The sequence below is a fragment of the Chlorocebus sabaeus genome, chromosome 2, assembly GCF_047675955.1.
Source record: "Chlorocebus sabaeus isolate Y175 chromosome 2, mChlSab1.0.hap1, whole genome shotgun sequence".
Classification (NCBI taxonomy): domain Eukaryota; kingdom Metazoa; phylum Chordata; class Mammalia; order Primates; family Cercopithecidae; genus Chlorocebus; species Chlorocebus sabaeus.
Genome location: NC_132905.1, coordinates 42346174 through 42372365, shown reverse-complemented (window position 1 = coordinate 42372365; position 26192 = coordinate 42346174). Strand labels below are relative to the sequence as shown.

At 50.8% G+C, this 26192-nt stretch overlaps 1 protein-coding gene across 9 annotated transcripts in view; it reads right to left on the bottom strand.

The window, feature by feature from the left end:
• Positions 1-546: 546 nt before the first annotated feature.
• Positions 547-26192, bottom strand: part of CEP250 (centrosomal protein 250) — a 62422-nt gene continuing 36776 nt past the window's right edge. For 7 of the 9 annotated variants that reach the window (XM_007963232.3, XM_007963291.3, XM_007963282.3 and 4 more), the window contains 15 exons: positions 23242-23409; positions 22699-22833; positions 20163-20306; positions 18771-18904; positions 16423-16561; positions 15089-15431; positions 14442-14563; positions 12995-13115; positions 11105-11226; positions 8067-10682; positions 4817-4927; positions 4475-4633; positions 3616-3717; positions 2592-2651; positions 547-1158 (listed from right to left, as the gene is read on the bottom strand). In XM_007963232.3, coding sequence (XP_007961423.3) covers positions 895-1158; positions 2592-2651; positions 3616-3717; positions 4475-4633; positions 4817-4927; positions 8067-10682; positions 11105-11226; positions 12995-13115; positions 14442-14563; positions 15089-15431; positions 16423-16561; positions 18771-18904; positions 20163-20306; positions 22699-22833; positions 23242-23409 — 4740 coding nt within the window. In that variant the 3' untranslated portion in view covers positions 547-894. Of the gene's footprint in view, positions 1159-2591; positions 2652-3615; positions 3718-4474; positions 4634-4816; positions 4928-4961; positions 6300-8066; positions 10683-11104; positions 11227-12994; positions 13116-14441; positions 14564-15088; positions 15432-16422; positions 16562-18770; positions 18905-20162; positions 20307-22698; positions 22834-23241; positions 23410-26192 lie in introns of those variants that run through there. The other 2 variants (XM_007963262.3, XM_037995017.2) reach the window with 2 other exon arrangements.

Genomic DNA, 26192 nt, shown 5'->3' with positions numbered 1-26192 from the left:
GGAAGGGACATCTCAAGGACATTCACCCAGAGTAGAAGAGGAATGAGGCCATGAGGAGGTTCTGAACTCAGAGACTCTGACTTTAGCTAAAGGTCAACGCTGTGTTTTTGAGGCCCCAGAACTTCTTTTAACCCTCCATAATCTCCCCCATCAACCCACCCAAGCTGAGCCCCAACCCCCTGCCACAGTCAGACCAGTCTTCTCACTGTGTGCTTGGCAACACCTCCGACTCCACTCCATCCTTCAAGGGCCAGTTCCTGCCTCCCTTCCTCAGCCCCTGGAATTTCTACAGTTCTTCTAGTCAGTACACAGAATTGCCTCCGACTCATAAATGAGTGTTAGCCTGTTCTCATCAACTGGACTGCAGGCTCTCTGTGGACAGGGGCTTTGTCTTGTGTGTTTTCTGTAACCCTTCCCTATCACAGTGCATGGTGTACAATAAATGCATGCTACCTCGACAGGAATCTTTGGCAAGTTCTTCCCTGATAAACTCCCTTGATGTGGTGCTGCCGCCCAGCTGCACAAGTGGAGACAGCAGCAGAAAACTAATGGAAAGATCCCCGGGTTTATTGTTGAAGGGGAAGTTGAAGGAGGTGGTGAAGTGCTAGGAAAATAAATTCTAGATGAGAGGCAGTAGATGTCCCTCAGCCAGGGCAAGGCACTCCTCTGGGTGATTCCATTAGGGAGCAAGCAAATGCAATCTGCCTCATTCCCAGGTGAGTTGGGGCCCTCCCAAGTGTTGCAGATTTACTTCCTCTTCCTGGGAATACCCGCTGACCTGGGGCGCCTGGGTGCCTAACAGAGCCAGGCTTTTCCTTTGGCAAGCCTGTAGGCGTGTATAGGGGCCGTGACCCACGGTACAGTCTTCTGTCTGTGTGCTCCTGGCTGCGGCTACTACCTGGAAGTGCCTTGGGTAGTGCTGGGGCTGGGGTGTAGCAGGACTGGCCCTGGGGATGTCAGACTTTGAGTCAGGGACTCATCCAGCCTGCGGGTCTCTGCCTCCAGGACAGTGGCCTCAGGGGCCTGGGCCACAGCGAGAAGTGAGTGTGAGAGGCTGTGGTGCAGGCCCGCTAGCTCACGGCTGGTCTGTACTGAGCGGGCGATGTAGTCCTGCTTCTGCTTCCGCTCCAAAGTCAGTTGAGCTCGTAGCAGGGCCACCTGGTGGACAGGATAAAAAAGAGGGAGAGCAGTTGAGGGCCCTGAAGTCCCAGCTCTTCCTGCTCTGTGTTCCTGTGACGCTCGTTGGCTGAGCATCTGAATCAACTCTACCACATACACGAATCTCAGAAACAGGCTTTAGAGAGTTTAGGGGAAGGGCCCTTAAGAATTCTAGAATCCAGTGATTCTCAAGCCTGGCTGCACATGTGACTCAAATAGGGAGCTTGAAAACAACAAAGGAGCATCTGAATCAACTCTACCACATACACGAATCTCAGAAACAGGCTTTAGAGAGTTTAGGGGAAGGGCCCTTAAGAATTCTAGAATCCAGTGATTCTCAATCCTGGCTGCACATGTGACTCAAATAGGGAGCTTGAAAACAACAAAGCTATTCATCAACTTCACTGAAAGATAATTTACATGTGAAAAATGCCCAGATTTAAAATGTACATTTTGATGAGGCTGATAACAATATATACTCATGTATAACCACTATCTGACTTTTTTTTTTTCAGATGGAATCTCCCTCTGTTGCCCAGGCTAGACTGCAGTGATGCAGTCTCGGCTTACTGCAACCTCCACCCTGCTAGGTTCAAGTGATTCTTGTGTATCAGCCTCCTGAGTAGCTAGGATTACAGGTGCACACCACCAGGCCCAGCTAATTTTTGTATTTTTAGTACAGACAGCATTTCGCCATGTTGGCCAGGCTGGTTTCAAACTCCTGACCTCAGGTGATCTGCCTGCCTTGGCCTCCGAAAGTGCTGGGATTTCAGGTGTGAGCTACCGCACCTGCCTTTGACTTTTTAATAAAATAGAAAAAGAATCTGAGTTTAATAGAATTCAGAGTAATAGCTTAGGTCTAGCTACAGAGTCAGGCCCTGGCAGTAGTGACTACTAATTTCTGAAATAGGCTCAGAAATAAAAAGGTAACACTTATGACTCCTGGGCCTTGAAAGGGAGAGTGGACTTTCAGGTGAGGCCTAAGAGGCAGGAAGGCTCTTCAAGTCGCTTCTCTGCCGAGTTGGGGCTCGAGCTGAGCTGTGTGGCCTGGAGCCTGTGTTGGTGTCTGGCTCCTCTGCCTGGGGCACTGGCAACAGTCCTGGCTGCGAGGGCACCTCTGAGGGCAGGGAGGCCAGGATGACTCCGCTTGCTCCCACCTGTCCTCCTAGAATCTTCTGCCTGTTCCTCAGCCCTCTTCCTTAGATACACAGATCCTTTCTAAGTATGGATCTGGAAGTCGGGGGCCAGAATCATGCTTTTTTCCCCACTCCCACCCTAGGCGTATGAGAGATGGGGTTGGGACTGGGACTATTCTTGCCTCCTGTGGAGACTGAAGTTCTCTGAAGGCAGGAACTTCCCCTCTCCCTGCTGGAGGAGCACAAAGGGCCTGAGTGCAAGGGAAGGAATATGGGCTTAGAAAATCCAGAACATACCTCTTTCTGCAGTGCAGCCACATACTTGGCATCTGAGTTCTTCTGTCCTCCTCTCCCATCCTAAGGAAGACAAATGGCACTCTTGTTGGAATAGGCCTTCCCACTCTGGGGTTTCTGCAAATTGCCTTGCAGAACCTCATCACAAGCTTAGGGGCCTGGGCAAGGGCTATGGGCCAGAAGCATCTGAACTCAGACTGGACTTCTATGGGGCAGCAGGCCCTGGGGCAAGGAGAGGCCGCACACCAGCAAAATGGGCAGCACCATGGAGACCTGATGCAAAACATCCAAAAGGCCTGGATGGCATTTGCTTCTCTGAGGCATGTTTTAATTTAACAGAAGTACACCATGTATCTGCTTTGTGCTAGCCCTGGGCTGTGAGCTAAGGATGTAGAGAGGAAGACACGGTGCCTGCCCTTGAGAACTTTCATTAAAGGACAGGGGATGGAGAGCTAGTGCTCAGTCACCATAAACAGTGCCTCCCTGCCAGGCTGCAAGCCTGTGTCTGTTGGCAGGGATACCTCACCTAAACGAGTGCAGGTTTGGGGAGTCTTCCCCAAGTCTCTTACCCAAAAAAGGGACACTGGCTCCAGGAAAGACCATGGACCCTAAGCCTGTAAACTCAACACTGTAGAAAGGTCTAAGAGATCAAGCTGTGATCAAGCTCCTAGGCTCCTCAGGAGCTGGCAAGTACCACACAACCCCCATACACCAGGGATCCTGAGCAGAGCCCCATGAGCCCCACTCCTGGGCCAGCCTGTGGCACTGGTCTGGGAGTGCACAAATCTAAGTCCCTCAGAAGGCAGGGCCACTAGCCCTGATGCCACCCCAACCCCCACCCCAATGCTAGGCCTCCTTCTCAGGGCAGGGACGGACTGAGCTGTGCCAAACAGGGCAGAACGCAGTCAGGAGGGGACCTCTGGATTAGCTGAAGTGCTGTTGGCCTGGGATATGCAATGAGGAGGGCTGAGTTTCTGGTGGCTGGGGCTGGGCTCTCTAAGGCTGCAGTTGAGGAAAACGGGTAAACCTGCTGTGTGGGTGAAGAAGTCATGGCCTTGCTGATCTCCAGGGACCCTGCCTGGGCTGCACGCATGGCCTCCCTCTTCAGCTTTCTCCGTTCTCGCTCCACCTGCCAAGGTGCAAATAAGAAATCAGGGCTTGGCTTGGCTCTGTGGCTGGAGCAGAGCTGCCTTTCTCCAGAAGTGGCCAGTGCCTGTGCAGGTGTATGAGGGGACAGTAACCATGGGAAGAGAATTCCTGGCTGAGGAAGGCACAGCTAGGGCAGGCCTCAGTGCAAAGAAGTGCTCCTGAAGCAGAAGAGGCAGGGCCAGCCTCTCAGGCCCCTGGAGCAAAGACCAGCAAACTTCTCCTGCAGTAAGTACTGTAGGCTTTGTGGGGCAGAGCAGGGAAGCAGCCACAGACAATGCATGGCTGTATTCCAATAAACTTAATTTTCAAGGCTGGACGTGGTGGCTCACGCCTGTAATCCCAGCACTTTGGAAAGCTAAGGCAGGTGGATCACGAGGTCAGGAGTTCAAGACCAGCCTGGCCAACATGGTGAAGTCCTGTCTCTACTAAAAAGACAAACATTTGCCAGGCATGGTGGTGCGTGCCTGTAATCCCAGCTACTCAGGAGGCTGAGGCAGGAGGATTGCTTGAACCTGGGAGGTGGAGGCTGCAGCGAGTGGAGATCGCACCATTCCACTCCAGCTGTAGGAGACAGAGCAAGACTCCATCTCGGGAAAAAAAAAAGCAAACTTAATTTTCAGAAACAAGCAGCAGGCTAAATTTCGCCCAAACTCTTGGGCTGTAGTTTACTGAGTCTATGCTCTGGGGGCCACACAAGAAGTGGAGATGCATGCCCACTGGACCAGAAGAGGAGTCACCTGCTCTAAGGTGCTCCGCAGCTGGACATTGTGGCGCTGCAGCCTGCTCCTGTCAATCTCCAGCCGGGCCACCACTTGCTGCAGGTGTTCAAGCCTTTGTCTCCATGACTGCTTCTCCTCCATTCCAGCAGGACTAGGCTCAGCCTCTACTCCTGAGACCTGTGGGAAAGACCTGTGATTCTCACCTGAGCAGCCCCTAAGACAGGTGGGGAACAGACAGAGGACACACAGACCAATCTGGCAGGTCTAAGCTTCAGGAACCCAGTTCCCAAGGGAAGGGGACAAACCCCTGGACAGGAGCTCCCTGCTGGGCCACCTACTCCCCCAGAGCCCCCAGCTCACCTCTCCCAGATGCATGCCCTGCTCCCCTCTGGACCCCTGTTCTGCTGTGCTGGTCGCACCTGGGCTGTGTAGCCGCTCCTCCAGAGCCCGTCTGGTGAGCTCCAGTTCATCCTAGGGTACCGAGGTATGGAGCAAAATTATATTCAACCTCATATCTGGACCAACCCACCCTCCACAGAAACAGCAGTTCAATGTTCTCCTCAGGCTTTTGTCTTATTTTTCCTAGAGGCTCTGAGTCATTCTAGTTCAGAACCTTCATTTTACAGATGGGTAAAACAAAGGAGCAGAGGGGCCTCTACTCAAGGATATGCAGTGAGCTAGCAAGGAAGCTAGGACCAGAGTCCCCAGCTCACTTCACATTTCCTAGAAGGCTGAGCAATGACTCAGGGCACTGATGTGCTGTGGGAAGAGCATGGACTCTGGAGTCACACAGGGCTGGGTGCCATGTCACCACTCAGTGGCTCTATGACTCTGGTCAAAGCACAAGCTCTCCCCAAACCCCAATTTCCTCATGTATAAAATGACTATGTGCACATGGATCAAGCCCTTGAGTTAAGTCCCTTTGGGTAAGTGGGGAAGCCTCATGCTAGATACTTTCTAGGCGCCCTGTGGTTCATAAATGATAATGGTCAAGAAGAGATGAACAAGAGAAAACAAGTGTATGCATGTGGATGTGGATTGCCTGGGAGAGAGGAAGAGCTTGGTGATAGAAAGTCTGGGCTCTAGAGGCAGATGACTCAGATCTCATTCCAGTCCTGCCATTTATGAGTTTGTTTTTTTTGAGACAGAGTCTCACTCTGTCGCCCAGGCTGGCGTACAGTGGCGTGATCTCAGCTCACTGCAACCTCCTCCTCCCAGGTTCAAGCGATTCTCCTGCCTCAGCCTCCTGAGCAGCTGGGATTACAGGCACGCACCACACACCCAGCTAATTTTTGTATTTTTAGTAGAGACAGGGTTTTGCCATGTTGCCCAGGCTAGTCTCAAACTCTTGGGCTCAAGTTATCCATCTGCCTCAGCCTCCCAGAGTGTTGAGATTACAGGCGTGAGCCACTGTGCCCGGCCATGACTTTGGACCAGTCCAAAGAAGACTTAACCTCTCTGAAATGCCATTCCTCAACTATAAAACGAGGACAGTAAGAGTTCCTATTTTTCAGGGTAGTTGTGGAAGAAACTGAGTAACAGTGTCTGGCATGTAAAATGCTTAAAAAAAAAATGGTCCCATGACAATGGAGGGCTGCATCTGACAGGCATCCCTGTCTGTTTGGAGGGGGCAGTGGGTGAAGTGACTCTGACCCGAGTTATGTTGCTGAGTGAATACTGCTCAGTAACCCAAGAGTATGGGTGGGAAGTGCCCTCCTGCCCAATTACATACCTTACTTTTGCTGTGCCTGTAAGAATGGGCCTGAACATAGGAAAGGAGTTCCACTTAGTGCTTTCTTCCTAAGCAATTCATACATATCATCCCATGTCATACCACCAATGCCTATTTTACCAATGAGAAATCAAAGATCAGAGTGAAGGCATTCACCCAGGGTCACACAGCTGATAAGCTGCACTACTGTATTTCAAACCCTGGAACTGGACTCCAAAGTTCACAGATGGACCTCCTTCTCCTCATATTGCTTTTCACCAAGAGCAGAGCTTTGTGAGTTTCCAGAAAGAACTCTCTAGGAGACTGTGTGTCTGGGGTTCTCTGGGGCTCAGTCAAGGGACTAGGATGTAGAGTCTATTTCCCTGGAAAACTGGACTGGGCATCTCTTAGCACAGGAGATGATGCCTCTCTCTGTCAAGCCAACCTGGCTTTCCTTTTTGCCTGTTCTCTGCAGGTCTTGTCCTCAGTACAGGGGGTACAAAGGTGACTAAGACACGGTGCTTGACCTTGAGGTTAAATATTACACCCTGAAGTCCTCTCCTAAGCCCACTTCCTCTCACTCAACATTCTACCTACATGAAACCCATTTGTTCTAACTGAGGCCAAAGTGTCTCTGGCTTCAACTCCATCCTTCAACTTCAGATCATTTTACTAACCTGCCCACAGGCTCCTCCCTCCATTTCCAAACTGACCGCATCATTCCACTCCTCTTTCTCACATCTGCTTCTCTTCATCTTGGTGAACAGGGACCTGTGTGTGATCTTTGACTTCTTTCTGCCCTCTCTTTATTCCTCCCACCTCTTAGCCAATCAAGTCCTACCTCTCAGACCCACCCCCATGTCTCCATTCACACTTTCCATCTTAGGGCACAAGCTCTCCTCCGGACTTCCCAGTACAGCCTCCCAGTGGGTCTCCCCAGACCTGCTGTTGCTCCACACGGCAGCCTGAGCAATCTTTCTGAGCTGTATGTCTGATCACATCACTCCCCTGCCGCAAACACTTCATCTGCTTCCCACCACCCAGGTCCTCCGCATGACTTGCAAGCCCTGACAGGTGTGGCCCCTGCTGCCTTCCGGTCTCTTACCAAATCCTCCCTGTCCCATGCAACCTGAACCATCTACACAGATACATTTGTTCTCGCCCTCTTTTCCTCTTCCCCCGAATGCTCCTCCCCAACCTGTGCTTGGCTAGATCCTTACTGGTCCCTTCAGGTCTACTTTTTTTTTTTTTTTTTTGAGAAGGAATCTCGCTTCTTTGCCCAGGCTGGAGTGCAATGGCACGATCTCAGCTCACTGCAACCTCCACCTCCTGAGTTCAAGCAATTCTCCTGCCTCAGCCTCCCAGGTAGCTGGGATTACAGGCACGTGCCAGCATGCCTGGCTAATTTTTGTATTTTCAGTAGAGACGGGGTTTCACCATGTTGGCCAGACTGGTCTCGGACTCCTGACCTCAAGTGATCTGCCCATCTTGGCCTCCCAAAGTGCTGGGATTACAGGCGTGAGCCACCATGCCTGGCCCAGGTCTAATCTTAAATACCATTATTACCAGAAAGGCTTTCAGGACCCACTCCCAGGAAAGGGTGGGTATCCCTCCAGCATGCCTGGGGCATACTAAACTTCTGTGAGGCACCAACCACACTGCATTATCACTGTTTACCCGCTAGACTGCGAACTCTGTGATGGCAGACTGTGGGGTCTTATCCTCTTTGTATCTTCCCTGACTAGCACAGTAGCCTGAATCCTACCGACGCTGAGGTGCTCATGATCTCAGATTTCTCATACCCCTGGGGTGCCACAGGGCCCAGGGTGGTGGGCAGTCCCTGAGCTCAGCCAGGCAGGGGTGTGTCCCCTGGCCCTTACTCCCCGTGGAGTGACTCACCTGCAGCCTTTGCTGTTCTGAGTCCCGCTCCAGGACAGAGGCTTGTAGGAACACGGCTACCTCCTGCAGACTGCTGACACTGGCCTTGGTCTGCGCTAGGGACAGTGCCAAGTCCTGGGCCTTCTCCCTCCACTCAATCTCCCTGGCTTCTGTCTGTCTCAGGGCTGCCTGTAGCCGCTCCAGCTCCCGCTGCAGCCTGGGCTCTAAAGAATCAAGTTTTGGAGACTGTTCCTCCACTGGGGAGGCTCTGTGGCTGTGGGGTAAGGCTTCCGGGTTGTTTCTTTGCTGGGTCTCCCTCAGCTCCAGGATCTCCTGTTTCTTTTGGGTTAGAGTCAGCTGTAGCTCCCTTAGACTCTGACGAAGGCCCCTTATCTCCTCCTCTTCTCTCTCCTGCCCTAGATTCTGCTTCTCTTGGATCATATTCTCTTGGACCCTCTGGGCCAGAGACTTCTCTAGCAGCTGCCCCTGTTCCTGCTGATGTCTCAGTTCTTCATCCCTCTGGGCAAGTGCCTGCTGCAGCTGCTGCACATCCTCCTGGTATCGGAGATCCTGGTCCTGGATCTCACCTTCTCGCGTCCTCAGGGCCTCTTCCAGCTGCTGAGTGTGTGCCTGGCAGGCATCCAGGGCGGCTTGCAGGGTGGCAGTGCTGGCCTCTAGACTGCGGCTCAATTCTGCCTGCTCAAGTAGATGCTGCTCTTTCCTCTGCAGGGCAGCATGAGCCTTGCCAAGGGCCTCCTGCAGAGCCTCAACCCGGGCCTGGGCAGCCTCCTCCTGATGCCGGGAGGACTGACTTTCTGCCCGCAGAGCTTCCAGCTCCTGGTCCCGTTCCTTGAGCACCGCCTGGACCTGTAGCCAGCTGTCCTGCAGAGCCCTGGTCTCCACCTCGTGCTCCTGTGCCTGCTCAGCACACTGCTGCTGGAGGGCCAACAGAGCTTTCTCCTGCTCCCGAGACTCAGTCCTGAGGTCTCCCAACACCTCCTCCAGGGCCTGGACCCGCCGTCCCTCCACTACCAGCTCTTCCTTGAGCCTTCGTGCCTGTTCCTTGTGGTCCTGAAGCTCTCCCTGACGCTCCTTCAGTGTCATATGGGCTTGCTCCAGAGCTCCCTGGAGGGCGTTTGCCTTTTCCTTCACACTCTCCTCCTGTCCCTGGGCCTGCTGCTGTTCTTGCTGCAGAGCCTCCAGTTCCTGGTCCCTCTGGGTTAGGGCTCTCTGGGCCTCATCCAGTTGATTCTGAAGTGACTGCTCCTTCAGCTCCCCTTGTTCCCTGGCTTCCTGCAATTGCTGCTGCAGGACCACTATCTCCTGCTCTCGCTGGGACAGGAGGAGGCTGGTCTCACCTACCTTCCTGTGCAGGCCCTGGAGCTGCTGCTCCAGCTGGTCCTTGAGCTCCTGGAGTTCATGGATATGGTCCTGCTGACATTCCACCTCCTTCTCCTTATCACGCAGGATCAGCTTCATGTGCTCTAGGCTCCCGCGTTGTGCTTTACTCGGGCCCTTCCCTTCCTCTGCCCGTTCCTGCATCAGCTGCCTCTGAGTGGCCAGCTCCCGGCCTCGCTCTCTCAAGGACAGCTTGATCTGTTCCAGGTCCTCCTCCAGGATCTTGGTCTGCCGGGTCCTTTGATCCTCGAGAACCTGAATCCTCTCCTTCTGCAGCATCAGCTCCTGGTCTCTTCTCTCGAGATCCTGAGTCAGATGCTCTTTCTGCCTCTGCAGCTCCTCGATCTGTTCTCGCTGAGACTTCACCTCCTGGTCCCTCTCCTGCAGCTCTCTTGCCAGAAGGGTGCTGTGGCTCTCCAGGTCATGGATCTGGCTACTTTGTGCCTGCAGCTCTTGGCTCCTTTCTTCTAGGTCCAGCGTAAGGTGGGTCAAAGCCACTCTCTGGGTTTCCCTCTGGCCCTCCAGCTCCTTGATCAGTTTTTGCTGGCATTCCATCTTGTGATGGTTTTCCTCCAGTTCCAGGACCAGGCATTCCAGAGTAACCAACTGCTTTTTCAGATCCTGAACCTGTCCTCTCTGGGACTCAATCATTTGGTCTTTCTTCTCAAGTTCTAGAAGCTGATGCTCCAAGACACTCCTCTGAGTCTCCCGATCCTTCTCGAGCTCTCTGATCTGCTCCCTCTGCACAGTTAGCTTCTGCTCTCGCTCCTGGACGGCCATAGGCAGATGCTCTAAAACAGACCTACACTTCTCTAGCTCCTGAATCTGTTCTTGCTGCAGATCTACCTCTTGGTTCCTCTTCTTCAGGTCTAGAGACAGCAATTCCAAAGCAGCCTTCTGCATTTCCCGCTGCTTCTCCAGTTCCTGGATTTGTCCCTGCAGAGTCTCCACCTCCCCTTCTCTTTCAGCTAGGGTCTGGGTCAGGAGGGCCAAATTCTCTTGCAGAGCCTTTCCTTGGGCCACCTTCAGCTCGCCCTGCTCTTGCAGAGCCTGGGCTCTCTCACGCTCACTCTCCACCTCCTCATTTTTCAGCTTCAGTGCTGAGCGAGCCGTTCTCAGGTCTTCTTCCAGGACGCCAGCAGCACTTGCCTGAGCCCTGGCTTCTGCGACAGCTGCTTGCAGGTGTTCCACCTGGGCTGTCAGGTTCTCCTTGGCTGCCTGAAGTAACTCTTGCTCACCCTGGAAGACAAGATGAAAAGCCACTTTAAACTACACTTCCCTGCTACTGTCACCCCAACATTGGCCCTTCTCTTTCTTATTTTGTGGCACTAGCAGTGACAAGGACTTGGGCAAAAAAGTGGTAGTATATTCCAGTTAATCTGATACTGTAAAAGAGCATCCCTACTACCTCCCAGGACTCTGCTATGCCCAGGGCAGACTCTGGTCCTTCAGGACAAGAGGCAAAAATATCAACCTCAAATTCAGAAAAAGCAACTGAAGGAGGATTAACTGGAACCTTAATAATGGCCCCCAGGGACATGGAAACAGCCAGAGGAACTGATAGACTTGCTGAAGGAAGTGGGACACATGACCACAGGCCAAGGTGGGCCCAAGGGACTACTCCTGAGGCAAACCCCTCCCTGAAACCAGTAACATTTTACCTGGGCTTCCATTCGCTGTAGCTCTGCTCTCCGCAGGCGACTCTGTAAGGATGCCATAGTTTCATGTAGTTCCATCAGCTCAGATTCTAGGGAGTTCTGCTTTCCTTCCCACTTGGATTTCTCTTTGAGAAGAGGAGAGGAGAGGTAGTGGAGTAAGACCCATGTTTGGGGTGGGGGAAAAGAGGGATATAGATGCAGATGGAGGATGGGGAACAGATTCAAAGGGGAGGAAGGCCAAGGAGAGAATTCTATCCAGTGTCCTAGAGACATCAAACATCTGCCAGCTGCTTCTATTTGCCTGGCAGTACTCCCTGCTGCTGCTAGCCCCAGCATTGCCTGACAATCATCCCAATACGTCCTCATCCTCATCACAGAGAGCCTTGGCCCTCAATTCCAGACAGGGTTGAGCCAGATGACACTGGAGGTCCCTTCTAGCCCCCAATCCTATAATTGTCCAGGAGCTCCTAGAGACCTGGGTGGCTCTGCTGGCTGCCCACCATTTCTGCAGCAGGCGTTGGAATCTCACTATTTTTGTGGCTCTCAGGGAACCCTCAAACGGTCTCAAAAAAGGCCAAGACCCAAGTTGTCCTCTTCTCTTTTTTTCTTTTTTTGAGATGGAGTCTTGCTCTGTCACCCAGGCTGGAATGCAGTGGCACAATCTTGGCTCACTGCAACCTCCACCTCCCGGGTTCAAGTGATTCTCCTGCCTCAGCCTCCCACCACCATGCCTGGCTAACTCTTCTCTTTTACAGTAGAAACTTGAGCTTCAAGACCCTTCCTCTATTGTCCTTTGTAAGGAATCATGACATTTTCCAGTCCTTGGCTGGCACATGGATATGTCCTCCCCGGATCCCCTCTCCTTGCTTTCTCCCAAATAAGCTCATAATCCCTCAGTGACCAAAGGCTAACTTGGAGGACATAGCTGAAGATGATAAAAATAAGTAACATGGATGACAAAAGATGCAGAGTTTTGTAATGTTCTTATAGTCCTGGCCCTGAGTCTCCAATTTTTTTTTTATTTTTAAATCTACAGAGACAGGGCCAAGCACAGTGGCTCACGCCTGTAACCCCAGCACTTTGGGAGGCCGAGGTGGGCAGATCATGAGGTCAGGAGTTCAAGACCAGCCCGACCAACATGATGAAACCTTGTCTCTACTAAAAATACATAAATTAGCTGGGTGTGGTGGCAGATGTCTGTAATCCCAGCTATTTGTAGGCTGAGGCAGGAGAATTGCTTGAACCTGGGAGGCGGAGGTTGCAGTGAGCTGAGATCACACCACTGCACTCCAGCCTGGGTGACAGAGCGAGACTCTATCTCAAAAAAAAAAAAAAAAAAAAATCTAGAGACAGAAAATGGAAGCCCAGCCATTTCCTTCTTTCAGTTCACCAAATCTGTTCCTCCTAATCTCTTCTTCCAGGATGGGCCTCAAAGGCCAAGCAAAGTAGAAGAAAAAATAGTTCAAGGGGGTCAGTACTCCTTTGGAAGTGCCTCTAGATATCATCTCACAGTTCTGGGTAAATAATGGAGTGTAGCTGGGCGCGGTGGCTCACACCTGTAATCCCAGCACCTTGGGAGGTCGAGGCAGGCGGATCACTTGAGGCCAGGAGTTCAAGACCAGCCTGGTCAACATGGTGAAACCCCGTCTTTACTAAAAATACAAAAAAATTAGCCAGGCTTGGTGGCGCGTGCCTGTAATCCTAGCTACTTGGAAGGCAGAGGTAGAAGTGACATTGCACTCTAGCCTGGGTGACAGAGTGAGATGCCATCTCAAAAATAAAATAAAATAAAAATAAACAGAGTAGCTGCTAGGCCTGTGCCTGCCACTTCTGGGCTCCCCACCTATCCCTTCCCCTCCCTCTAAATCTCCCTGTCTGTCTTGAGCTTCTCACCTTCCTGATTCTGGGAGAGCTGTCTCTGCAGATCCTGCAACTCTGTGTGGACCTGGCTCTTCTCAGCCTCAGTATCAGTTAGACGCTCTTCCAGTTTCTGGACCTGATCCCTCAGAACATCCTGGGAAAGGAAGGGCATGGCTAAATATGAGTTCCTCATCTTCCACAAAGCAATGCAGGGCTCAAGCTCTCTCCTCATTCTCAGCCTCTGTGGTGGGCTGCCATTATGGACCTACTCCCAGATTGCTGGGTTACTTCCTCTGAACACATGTGCATTTAGCTCCCTGAAGTGATGACAGGCTCTGTTCCACTTGGATGGAGTGAGAATCCCATTCTGACCTGTCTATCTCTTTTGAAACAGAGCTCCTGCTCAAAGTTAGCCCAGGGGTCACCCCTTCTCTCTCAACACTCCTACTTCAAAGCTTAGCCCAAAGGTCATCTCTTCTTTCCTTCTGACCCTTCCCAAATCAGGATGAATTGCCCCTTCCTCCTAGTTCCAACAGTACATCACTTGCATCTGTTACTGATCCAATTAATTCTCTCAGTTCTACTTTCCAGTAGAATGCAGTTTGGTTTCTCTACCATGTCACAAGCCTTCTTTAGGAAGAGAACAGGTCTTTCTCCCTTCTGTATCCCCAGCTCAGAGTGGCTGACATATGGATGGCGCACTCAATTTGTATTGATTGATAGGTTCACTGTGAGGTGGAATTTATGAGATCTTTCAGACCTAGGCCTTGAACGTGCCTATAAATGCCAACCTCAAATCTCAGTGGTCATCAATTTCTAGGGTTTCTCTTGGAAGTCTAGGTACCAAGAATACATTCACAGCTGAGTGGAAAACGATGCAAAACAATACCACACACCACACATCTGCCCAGGTTTTTTTTTTTTTTTTCTAAGATGGAGTTTCACTTTTGTTACCCAGCCTGGAGTGCACTGGCACAATCTTGGCTCACTGCAACCTCCACCTCCCGGGTTCAAGTGATTCTCCTCCTCAGCCTCCAAAGTAGCTGGGATTACAGGCGCCCATCACCACCCCTGGCTAATTTTTGTATTTTTAGTAGAGATGGGGTTTCACCATGTTCGCCAGGCTGATTTCGAACTCCTGACCTCAGGTGATCCGCATGTCTCAGCCTCCCAAAGCATGGGATTACAGGCGTGAGCCACCGTGCCTGGCCTGGGTTTTTTGGTTTACAGGGCTCATTCAAGATCCTCACTCATCTAATCCTCAAAATCCTGAGCAGGCACTATCTGCCCTATTCTGCAAGGGAAAACAAGGCCCAGGAACTCCAAATGCTTCATTTGCAGTTGCCGGGTGGTAAGTGAGAGAGGTGAAACTCATCCCAACTTGATCTCAGGAATAAAACAGGTCAAACTGCTTCATACATCTTTGCCTCATGCTTTTCGAGGGATGTAGAGTTCAGGAAAGGGGAGCAGAGAAACATACCCGGGTCTGTTGAGTCTTCCACAGGTCTTGATGAAGCTTGTGGAGGGCAGATGCTACTGCCTCAGTGGAGAGAGCAGTCAGCAGGGGCCCTCTCTTAAAGAGGCTCCTAGCTCCATTCTGGTCTGAAAAACAGAGGAAAACCTCCTCACCTAGCTGCCACTATGCAAAGAAACAGCCAGACCTCCCCAAACATAGCCCTGGCCTTCCCATTGGTCCCTCCTCTCCGCAAAGAACCCCTTCTCAGCAGTTCGCTCATCACGTATTTTCTCCATAAGTATGGGCCAGGCGCTATGGTGGGTGCTAGATAACGCCAGCTATTGCTTATTACACACTTAATAAGTGCCAGGAACCGTGTAAGCGATTCACATCTGCAACCTCATAACTCCTTGATGAAATTATAAGGTAAGTACTTTTAACATCCTCATTTTGTAGTTGAGGAAAATCAAGCTCAGAGAGGATAGGTGACTTGCCCAAGGACACATGGCTAGCAAACAGTAGAGCTGGGGCTTAAACTCAGAATTAATTCTCAAGTGTGTAATCTTAGCCCCGAAGCAATATGGCCTAACAAATAGCATTCCTCTCCCTTTCCCCTGGGAGCCAGGCCTGGCTTTGGCCCAAAGGACCTAGTTCTGGAGTGGCTGTCTCACCTGGCTCAAGGACCCAGAGGGAAGGAGCAGAGTCTCCCCCACCACTCAGCTCAGGCCTGCTCTCACAAACAGACCCCAGGGCCTGCTGCAGGACAGAGTAGAGGCTGGCCAGCTGGGCCTGGGCCTGGTTCCCGGGCTGCTGCTCTGTGGCCAGTGCTTCTAGCTGGCTCTCTGTGCTGCGCAGTCGCAGCTGTAGTTGGGCTGCCTTGGCTTCCTGGGCCCACAAGGAAGCTCGCAGCTGCTGCTCCGTGATACGAGATGCCCCCAGCTCCTCCAGCAGCTGTGTTTCCTGGGCCAGAAAGTCAGCCTCCTTTTCCTTCACCTCTTGTCTTAGTAATTCCATCTGCCAAGGAGGAATTGTACATACTATAAGCAGGAAGTGGATATCCTCTCCTCAGGCCTTCCCAGGCCAGACCCCACTCAATCCTTTTACAAACTCTGATCAGGGCTGGGAGGATTTCAGCTCAGCTCTCAGGTAGGTAGAGGGGCTCTGAAATGAGTGTTACCCTAGATCTAACACCTGGCTGCCTGCCGACTACTGAACACCTGGGCCCAAGCTGCTATGCTAATGGATTTCAGCTCTGGCTCTCTGGCTTGCTGGCTCCCTGCTAAGATCAGAACTCTGCCATGAAACCCCAACGCTGCACCTAGTAAGACCAGTCACAATAATAGCTACCATGTACTGAATGCTTATTGTGTTCCTGACATTTTATATACTCCTATAATGGTTATAGGAATTAGGAACAAGAATTATCACCCTCGTTTTATCATGAAGAAGCTGACGTTCACACAATTAGAAAGTGGTACAACTTACATTCAAACTCAAGACTGTTGAACAGCCAAACCTGTGTGCCCTTAACCCCTGCAATCCACCATCTGGCTCTTCCTTCTCTCCTAGATCCATCTTTCCTCTGTATACATCTGGGGTTCTGATGTGGGCAGACTGAGTACCTGGAAGTCTTGCTGCTGCCTGCCTGATCTGGAGTATTTCTGGTTGCTCATTCTCCCTGCTACATCTTGCCAACCAGACCCAGCACAGCTGGAAGTGGCTGTGCTGGAACCAGGCCTGTGTGGGCTCCATCCTTGTGTGCACTTTGCTCTGGGCTGTCAGGTTTCCCACAGGAGCCATGCCCATCTCTGGGTCAGGTTCCCAAGCCCCCGCCTTCTCTAGTCCTGGCTTCCCCCTCCTGTAGGGGTACTGAGGCACCAGCCTACCCTGTAATCAGGAAAAATAGATGGGTCCTCTCCATGAGAGGACTCAGAGCAATCAATCCACTGCTTCAGGATCAGGCTTCTGCCAGGGATGCAGGGCTCATAACCAGAGTGGGAAGTACCTGGGCACTGAGCTCTTTCTGTTCTCCCTGGGCCTCCTGCATGTCCTGGCGCAGGGCGCTCAGCTCTTGTTGTTGAATAGAGTCAGCTTCTTGTAAAACAAGGAGTCTCTGTTCCTTTTCCATCAGTGACAGAGTCAGACTAAAAGAGAGGGATCAGAGTGCTGGGCCATTCTCTTAGGGAATGAAAAATTACCTTCTCATCGGAGTATTCTAAAGATAGCATTAATAATCAAAATAGAAATAGTAATGATAATGATTATGATGTAACAATAAGAGCTATCATTTACTGAGCACTTACTATAAGTGCTCCTAGGTACTTCCTGCAGATGATGCCCCATTTCAACCTCACAGGTTTTTGTTGTTGTTGTTGTTGTTGTTGTTTTTGAGACAGAGTCTTGCTCTGTTACCCAGGCTGGGGTGCAGTGGCACGATCTCAGCTCACTGCAGCCTCTGCCTCCTGGGTTCAAGTGATTCTTGTGCCTCAGCCTCCCGAGTAGCTGGGATTACAGGCATGTGCCACCACGCCCAGCTATCAACCTTACAGTTATTCTTCTCTGGCAAATTTCACATATACCTTATATTAGTACCTCACGTTCAACATGTCCAAATCTTCCCCATCCCTCTCCTCTCCTCCCCTGCCCACCCAATCATCTCCTACTATGTTCCCTAGTTCAGTGAATGGCACTTCCATCCACACAGTGTCCCAACATAGAACCTTGACCACTCCAGAGTTCTCCCTTCAACCTACTTACAGCAATCTATGATTACATACAATTGCTTCTAACTCCCTTAACATCCTTTAAACCTCTTCTCCTCCTCTCTCCTCCTCTTCCCCACTACCCTACCTTGGTTTAGCTTTAGGATCTCTCATCAGGACGACTGTACCAGCCTAACTTGTCGTCCTGCCTCTAGTTTCATCACCAAAATGATTTGTCCCTTCTCAAACTGTGTTTTTGTTTTGTTTTGTTTTGAGATGGAGTCTCGCTCTGTCACTGAGGTGGGAGTGCAGTGGCATGATCTCAGCTCACTGCAACTTCCGCCTCCTGGTTCAAGCAATTCTCCTGCCTCAGCCTTCCAAGTAGCTGGTATTACAGGCACCCACCACCATGCCCAGCTAATTTTTTTGGTATTTTTAGTAGACATGTTGGCCAGGCTGGTCTTGAATTCCTGACCTCAAGTGATCTGCCCGCCTTAGCCTCCCAAAGTGCTGGGATTACAGTCGCGGGACACCGCATCCAGCCCATCCCCTTCTCAAATTCCTGCAGCACTAAGAATACAAGCTGCTCTTCACTCTGAATGGTCTTCTGTCACTCCTTATGTCTCATGTCATTATAATCCCTACAAATACATAAGTTGGATTATATCAATTTCCCTGCTTAAAATTCTCCAGCGGTTTCCTATGAAACTCAAACTACAAACTCCTTGCTGTGACCTACCAAATCCTGAATGCTGTGGACCTGCCCAGCTCATGCCACTCTCCTCATTCACCAAGCTCCAATCACAATCCAATCAGGCTCCGACCACTCTTTCAGTTCCACCAAACACTGTAAACTTTTATCTGCCTCATGGCCTTTGCACATGATTTCTCCTCTTACAGAATAGAGCTCCCCCATGGCCGGGCACGGTGGCTCAAGCCTGTAATCCCAGCACTTTGGAAGGCCGAGACGGGTGGATCACGAGGTCAGGAGATTGAGACCATCCTGGCTAACACGGTGAAACCCCGTCTCTACTAAAAAATACAAAAAACTAGCCGAGTGAGGTGGCGGGTGCCTGTAGTCCCAGCTACTCGGGAGGCCGAGGCAGGAGAATGGCGTAAACCCGGGAGGCGGAGCTTGCAGTGAGCTGAGATCCGGCCATTGCACTCCAGCCTGGGCGACAGAGCGAGACTCCGTCTCAAAAAAAAAAAAAAAAAAAAAAGAACTCCCCCTCATCCTCTTACATGGGTAGCTCCACTTCATGCTGAGTGCTCAGTTTAAACGCAATTTCCTGAGAAAAGTCTTCCCTAACAACAGTCCTAAAGTAGGTCTCTTCTCTCTCACCCTGTTTCCTCCATGTGTCATAATCTGTAAAAATTTGAGTTATTATTTGATTAATGTCTATACATTCTATTGGGGCAGGGTATCACTGTATCCCCAGGCACAGTGCCTGGTGCAAAATGGGTGTTCTTGAAATATTTACTAAATAAATGAAATTCAAGTTTTTAAGACAGGAACCATGTCCTCTCCACATGGCTACATGTACATCCCAGAGTTGTAGACATGAAAGGCAAGGTGGCCTGAGCAAACAACTCTTAATATCACAGTGACCATGGCAGCCAGATAGCCACATCCATGGCCTATCTAGCCTACCTGGCCTTCTCTCTCTCCAGTTCCTTCTGAATTCGGTTATACTCCTGGGTCTCTCTCAGCTTCTCCTGAACCTCTTGCTCCACCAGCCTCTGGGAGTCATCCTGAGCCACCAGCTGAGACTTCAAGTCCTCTACCTGGAAAGTTAAGGGCATGGAGACCAAGATGGCAGGGCAGGGGGCCAGTGGGAAGATGCTCCTCACCTAGGGCTTCAGGGTCCTTTGAGGTTTACCATAGTCAGTGGCCATTTCCAATGCTCTGGCAGTTCCACCAATCCCTACACACTCTTCTTAACCACCCCCTTCCTCAATACAATTCGGCTTGGTCATCTGCCTCCCAGCCTCACATATGCTGCATAGAGGCAGGCACAAATAAAAATCTTTGCTGGGCTAGGTGCAGTGAATCACACCTGTATTCTCAACACTTTGGGAGGCCAAGGCAGGCAGACTACTTGAGACCAGGAGTTTGAGATCAGCCTGGGCAACATAGTAAGACCCTGTCTCTATAAAAATTTAAAAATTAGCCAGGTGTGATGGCACGCATCTGTAGTCTCAGCTACTCAGGGTGCTGAGGTGGGAGAATTGCTTGAGCTTCGGAAGTCAAGACTGCAGTGAGCTATGATCTGCACTTCAGCCTGGGCGACATAGTGAGACCCTGTCTCCCCCACCAAAAAGAAGGAAAAAAAGGCTGACTATAACTACTCCCAAAGGCAAAACATGAATTGTGATTGCTTTTTTAAAAATGAAAAGTCAGGCTGGGTGCAGTGGCTCAAGCCTGTAATCCCAGCACTTTGGGAGGCCGAGACGGGTGGATCACGAGGTCAGGAGATCGAGACCATCCTGGCTAACATGGTGAAACCCTGTCTCTACTAAAAAAAATACAAAAAACTAGCCGGGCGAGGTGGCGGGCGCCTGTAGTCCCAGCTACTTGGGAGGCCGAGGCAGGAGAATGGCGTAAACCCAGGAGGCGGAGCTTGCAGTGAGCTGAGATCCGGCCACTGCACTCCAGCCTGGGCGACAGAGCGAGACTCTGTCTCAAAAAAAAAAAAAAAAGAAAAGTCAGAACATCATTTGATATAGGATTCTGAGAAGCAACCTAGTATGTAAAAATATTAGATTTATGGCAAGGATGGAAAGAACAATTGAAATTGAGACAGCCGGGGAAAATACAAGCTCTGCGACCATTACAGAGAAAGAATTCACTCTCCCAGGGCTCTGAGAGGCACACACTCAACTCTGAGCACCCTCTAATTTTCCACTCAGTACTGTGGCCCACCCATTTACCCTCCCAAACCAGGCAGCAGGGCCAAGGTTCTCCCTGTCCTGCAGGAGGAAGTGGGAAGGCCTGGCTGTGTTGGGGAAGGACCATGGGACTGGGTGGGGAGGAGGAGGGGACCTGCTTCTGCAGGTCCATCTTATCCTGTAGCAGGGAGCTGCTCTCTTCTTGGAGGGCAGCAAGGTCATCTCTGTGCTGCTGGGTTGCCTCCTTCAGCTCCCGCTGAGCCTCCTGGAGCTGGGTCTGTAGCATTCCACTGGTCTCCTGAAGAGGGATAAGACATCAGTGAGTAAAGGAAATTCCTGTTGTATAAATACTGTTTTTTTTTAGTGGGGTGGCAAAAGCTGAGGCAGGAGCCAGCAATCCACATTGTTTCCACCTCACCGTCTCACTTCCTAGTCCCTCTCCTCCCTCACAGAGTGCATTGGCTCACCCAGGTTTCTTGGTCAGGGTCCACGAGTTGGTAATAGTCTCTCACTCAGACCATGGCAACAGTCTCCTAACTGTATCCCTACTTCCACTTGATGCCATGATCCCCTAAACACACACACACACACTATTCTCTACTCAGCAGCTAAAGTATTTAAAAATACATACACAGGTATGTATATGCATGTGTATATGTATATACAAATAAATCATATCCCACCCCTGCTTTTTAAATACCACCCAACTGGCCAGGCGCGGTGGCTCACACCTGTAATCCCAACACTTTGGGAAACTGAGGTGGGTGGATCACTTGAGGTCAGGAGTTTGAGACCAGCCTGGCCAACATGGTGAAACCCTTTCTCCACTAAAAATACAAAAATTAGCCAGGCGTGGTGGCGGGCACCTGTAATCCCAGCTACTTGGGAGGCTGAGGCACAAGAATTGCTTGAACCCGGGAGGCGAAGGTTGTAGTGAGCTGAGATGGTGCCACCGCACTCTAGCCTGGGTGACAGAGTGAGACTCAGTCCCAAATACATAAATACATACATACATACATACCACCCAACAGTTTCCCACTGCCCTTAGAACAAAATCCAGGCTCCTACAATGGTTGACAAAGGACTTCTGGCTACCACTCCATTTGCCCCTGAGTTTATCAAGCAGGAGCCACACTGCCTCCTTTTTGTCCTTGAACTTCCCAACCCCTCTTCTGTGTCACAGGGCCCTTGTGACAGGTGTTTCCTCTGCCTAAAGTGTTCTTCCCATGCCAGACATTTCTTTTACATGGCTTGAGATATAATTCATATACCATACAATTCATTCATTTAACGTATACAATGTAGTGGGTTTTAGGATATTCAGAGTTGTACAACTATCACTGCAATCAAGTTTAGAACATTTCCATCAATCCCAAAATAAACCCCGTGCCCATTCACTGACACTCCCCATTCCCCACCCCACTCCCCACCGTAAATCTGCTTTCTGCCTCTATAGAGTTGCCTGTTCTTGGTGTTTCATATAAATGGAATCATATCATATATAATATATGGCCTCTTGTGATGGGCTCTTCCACTTAATCTGATATTTTCAAGGTTCACCTATGTCGTATCACGGAGCTGGTTTCTTTTTTTTTTTTTTGAGTCTTGCTCTGTCGCCCAGGCTGGAGTGCAGTGGCGCGCTCTCGGCTCACTGCAATCTCCACCTCCCAGGTTCACACCATTCTCCTGCCTCAGCCTCCAGAGTAGCTGGGACTACAGGGGCCCGCCAACACGCCCGGCTAATTTTTTTTTATTTTTAGTAGAGACGGGGTTTCACTGTGTTAGCCAGGATGGTCTCAATCTTCTGACTTCAGGATCCGCCTGCCTCGGCCTCCCAAATTGCTGGGATTACAGGTGTGAGCCACTGCGCCCATCCAGAGCTGGTTTGTTTTTAACCTTCAAGTCTCAGCTCAGATGTTACTTTCTCAGTGAGGCCTTCCTTGACCACTAAGTGCAAACTGACCTCCGTTCAATCACTCTCACTTGTATCACTCTATTTCCTTTACAGCGCTTATTACAAACTGTAATAATCTCATTTGCTTTGTGTCTGCTCATTTGTCATCCATCTCTGCCACAGGAATGTAAGTTCCCTGAGGGCAGGGGCAATGTCTGTCATACTGACTGCTGTGCCACACCTTTTTTTTTTTGAGTCTTGCACTGTCACCCAGGCTGGAGTGCAGTGGTGTGACCTTGGCTCACTGCAACTTCCGCCTCCTGGGTTTGAGCGATTCTCCTGCCTCAGCCTCCCAAGCAGCTGGGATTATAGGTAAACGCCACCACGCCCAGCTAATTTTTGTATTTTTGTAGAGATGAGGTTTCACCAGGTTGGCCAGGCTGGTCTCGAACTCCCAACCTTAATTGATCTGCCCGCCTTGGCCTCCCAATGTGCTGGGATTACAGGTGCCTGCCACCATACCCGGCTAATTTTTGTATTTTCAGTAGAGATGGGTTTCACCATGTTGCCCAGGCTGGTGTCCAGACCTTAGGTGATCCACCCGCCTTGGACTGCCAAAGTGCTGGGATTACAGGCGTGATCTACCCTACCCGGCCTGTGCCATACCTTTACGTACTTGTCATGTGTCAGCACTTAGCACAGGGCCTGGCACATAAGAAGTGCCCAAGAACTCTTCGTGGTTGAATGGGTAAATGAGTGCCCCTTTCTCCCCTACTCACAAGTCCACCCTCCATACCTGCTCCTTTAACTTCTGGACTTTCATGTCCTGCCTCAGCCGTTCCAGTTGTTGGCTGGCATCTGCTAGCTCCTTCTGGGTCTGCAGCAGTGTCTCCAGGAGGGATACTCTCTCTTTCTCTGTTTCCAGCTGCATCTGTAGAGGGGTAGGAGAGTAAGGGCTTGTGGGCTCAGGGTTACCATGCTCACCAATGAGGCCACGAGCACATCCCAGCTGCTCTAGGGCTCTTCTAGCAGATGAGAAGGGGCTGAGGACAAAGGAGGGTCTCAACCCATGGGTTCAGAACAAGGAAGTGCAAAGATTACCACTGGTTTGCAAGCTGACAGGATGTGGTACATGTCAGCTCTCCCTCAGGAAGTATGACATACTGCCGGAACTGTGGCTAATGGTGTGGACCACCCTGCTCACTGGTAGCAGAGTGGGTAGGTACGCTCTCTTCTGGAAGCCCCTCTGCAGCACTACTCTTGGGAGTGGAAAAGAAAGTGGTCAAAGATAAGGAGATCGCTCATTGGACGGGCAGCTTCAATCCTCCTAGCTTCTCACCTGGCATAGGGCACTCTCTGCCTGGGTTCGTTCTTCTTCCCTCTGGGCCTGGATGGCCTCCATTTCTGTCTGCTGCTCCTTTAGCCTCACTTCAAGCTCCATTTTTTCCCTCTCTAAGCTCTCCAGAGCCTTCGCCAGCTCCTGCTGGTGCCAGGAGCGCTCCTTCTCCTGGCCACATGAAAGAAACACCATAAGAACCAAATGGGTGAGGAGGGAAGGCAGGAGAACTGGATTGGAAAAACAAAGTCTTTCTACTACTCACTAGCTGGGTGACCTTGGTACCTCTCTAAGCCTGTTTCCTCATCTGCAAAGCGAGGCTAATAATCCCTGCCTTATCTATCTTAACAGATTTTATGACAACCACATGAGAGTAATTTTTAAAAATCAAATGATGTAATACATGTGGAAGTACCTTCCAAACTGCAATTGTCCCTTATATATGCTACAGGTATCTGGGTTTTTTTTTTTTTTTTTTTTTGAGACGGAGTCTTGCTCTGTCGCCCGGGCTGGAGTGCAGTGACCGGATCTCGGCTCACTGCAAGCTCCGCCTCCCGGGTTCACGCCATTCTCCTGCCTCAGCCTCCCGAGTAGCTGGGACTACAGGCGCCGGCCACCTCGCCCGGCTAGTTTTTTGTATTTTTTAGTAGAGACGGGGTTTCACCGTGTTAGCCAGGATGGTCTCGATCTCCTGACCTCGTGATCCACCCGTCTCGGCCTCCCAAAGTGCTGGGATTACAGGCTTGAGCCACCGCGCCCGGCCTTTTTTTTTTTTTTTTGAGACGGAGTCTTGCTCTGTCGCCCAGGCTGGAGTGCAGTGGCCGGATCTCGGCTCACTGCAAGCTCTGCCTCCCAGGTTCACGCCATTCTCCTGCCTCAGCCTCCCGAGTAGCTGGGACTACAGGCGCCCGCCACCTCGCCCGGCTAGTTTTTTTTTGTATTTTTTAGTAGAGACAGGGTTTCACCATGTTAGCCAGGATGGTCTCGATCTCCTGACCTCGTGATCCGCCCGTCTCGGCCTCCCAAAGTGCTGGGATTACAGGCTTGAGCCACCGCGCCCGGCAGGTATCTGGGTTTTAAAATGTATTTCTATTTTTTAATGTTTTTTGGAGACGGAGTCTTGCCCTGTCACCCAGGCTAGATTGCAGTGGCACCATCTCTGCTCACTGCAACCTCCACCACTCAGGTTCGAGTGATTCTCCTGTCTCAGCCTCCTCAGTAGCTGGGACTACAAGTGCCCCCCACCATGCCCAGCTAATTTTTGTATTTTTAATAGAGATGGGGTTTCACCATGTTGCCAGGCTGGTCACGAACTCCTGACCTCAAGTGATCTGCCTGCCTCAGCCTCCCAAAGTGCTGGGACTACAGGCATGAGCCACTGTGCCTAGCCTAGGCATTTTTATTTTTAGAGATGGGGTCTCACTATGTTGCCTAGGCTGGACTTGAACTCCTGGGCTCAAGTGATCCTCCTGCCTCAGCCTCCTGAGTAGCTAAGACCACAGGGGCACGCCACCACACACAGCTCCGTATTTGTTATCTTTAAAGCAGCCACATCGTGGTTGACAGTTTTAACAATGAACTGAACTGGCCAATTCTGGCTGTCTGCTGCCCGCTCTCCTTTACTCAGGGTTGCAGAGTTAGGCCCTGAAGAATCAGGCCTGGCCCAGTAAGGATGTCTCTCTGTATTATATAAGAGCATTAGAAGAGGGGTGCTGCTTATCTTAGAGGTCCTCCAGCCACCAAAGCTTTCCCAAACTCTCTGACTAGTTCAGGACCCTCTATTAGGTGCCCAGGATAGAGGTGAAGGGCTCTGGAGTTGGGCTGCCTGGGTGAAAATCTTTTTTTTTTTTTTTTTTAAAGACAGAATTTCGCTCTTGTCGCCCAGGCCGGAGTGCAATGGCGCAATCTCAGCTCACTGCAACTTCCACCTCCTGGGTTCAAGCGAATCTCCTGCCTCAGTCTCCCAAGTAGCTGGGATTACAGGCATACGCCACCACGCCCGGCTAATTTTGTATTTTTAGTAGAGATAGGGTTTCTCCATGTTGGTCAGGTGATCTGCCCGCCTTGGCCTCCCAAAGTGCTGGGATTACAGGCGTGAGCCACTGTGCCTGGCGAAAATCTTTAATCTACCACTACTAGCATCATCTCAATTTCTAAACATCTCTGTGCCTCAGTTTCTTCATCTATTAAAATGGGGATAACAACGGTGTCATTCTCGTCATTCTCCTCAGGATGGAGATAAGTCGTGTGAATCACTTTAAATGTGCTTAGCACACAGAAAGCGGGCAATACACAACAGCCAGCATCATCATGACATTAGTATTCCCTGAACTTTTCCTTTAAAATGCTTGTAAGTTTGTCACTGCTTATTCATGTAATGGGAATGCCTCTAGTGTTTCAGCCTTCCAAGTGTCATCCTGTGCAGCTTTCCCCCTCATTCACTATACCTTGGCTACACACACTTGCCTCCATGTAGGCCCCTGAGCACACTAAACACTTTCTTTTTTTTTTTTTTTTTTTTTTTTTGAGATGGAGTCGTGCCCTGTCGCCCAGGCTGGAGTGCAGTGGCGCAATCTAAGCTCACTGCAAGCTCCACCTCCCAGGTTCACACCATTCTCCTGCCTCAGCCTCCTGAGTAGCTGGGACTACAGGTGCCTGCCACCACATCTGGCTAATTTTTTTTATTTTTAGTAGCGACAGGGTTTCACCATGTTGGTCAGGCTGGTCTTGAACTCCTGACCTCGTGATCTGCCCACTTCGATCTCCCAAAGTGTTGGGATTACAGGCGTGAGCCACCGCGCCTGGCCCACTTTCTTTTTTTTTAAAGATGAACTCTAGCTCTGTTGCCCAGGTTGGATTGCAGCGGTGAGATCTTGGCTCACTGCAATCTCCACCTCCCAGGTTCAAGTGATTCTCCTGCCTCAGCCTCCCAAGTACCTGGGATTACAGGTGCC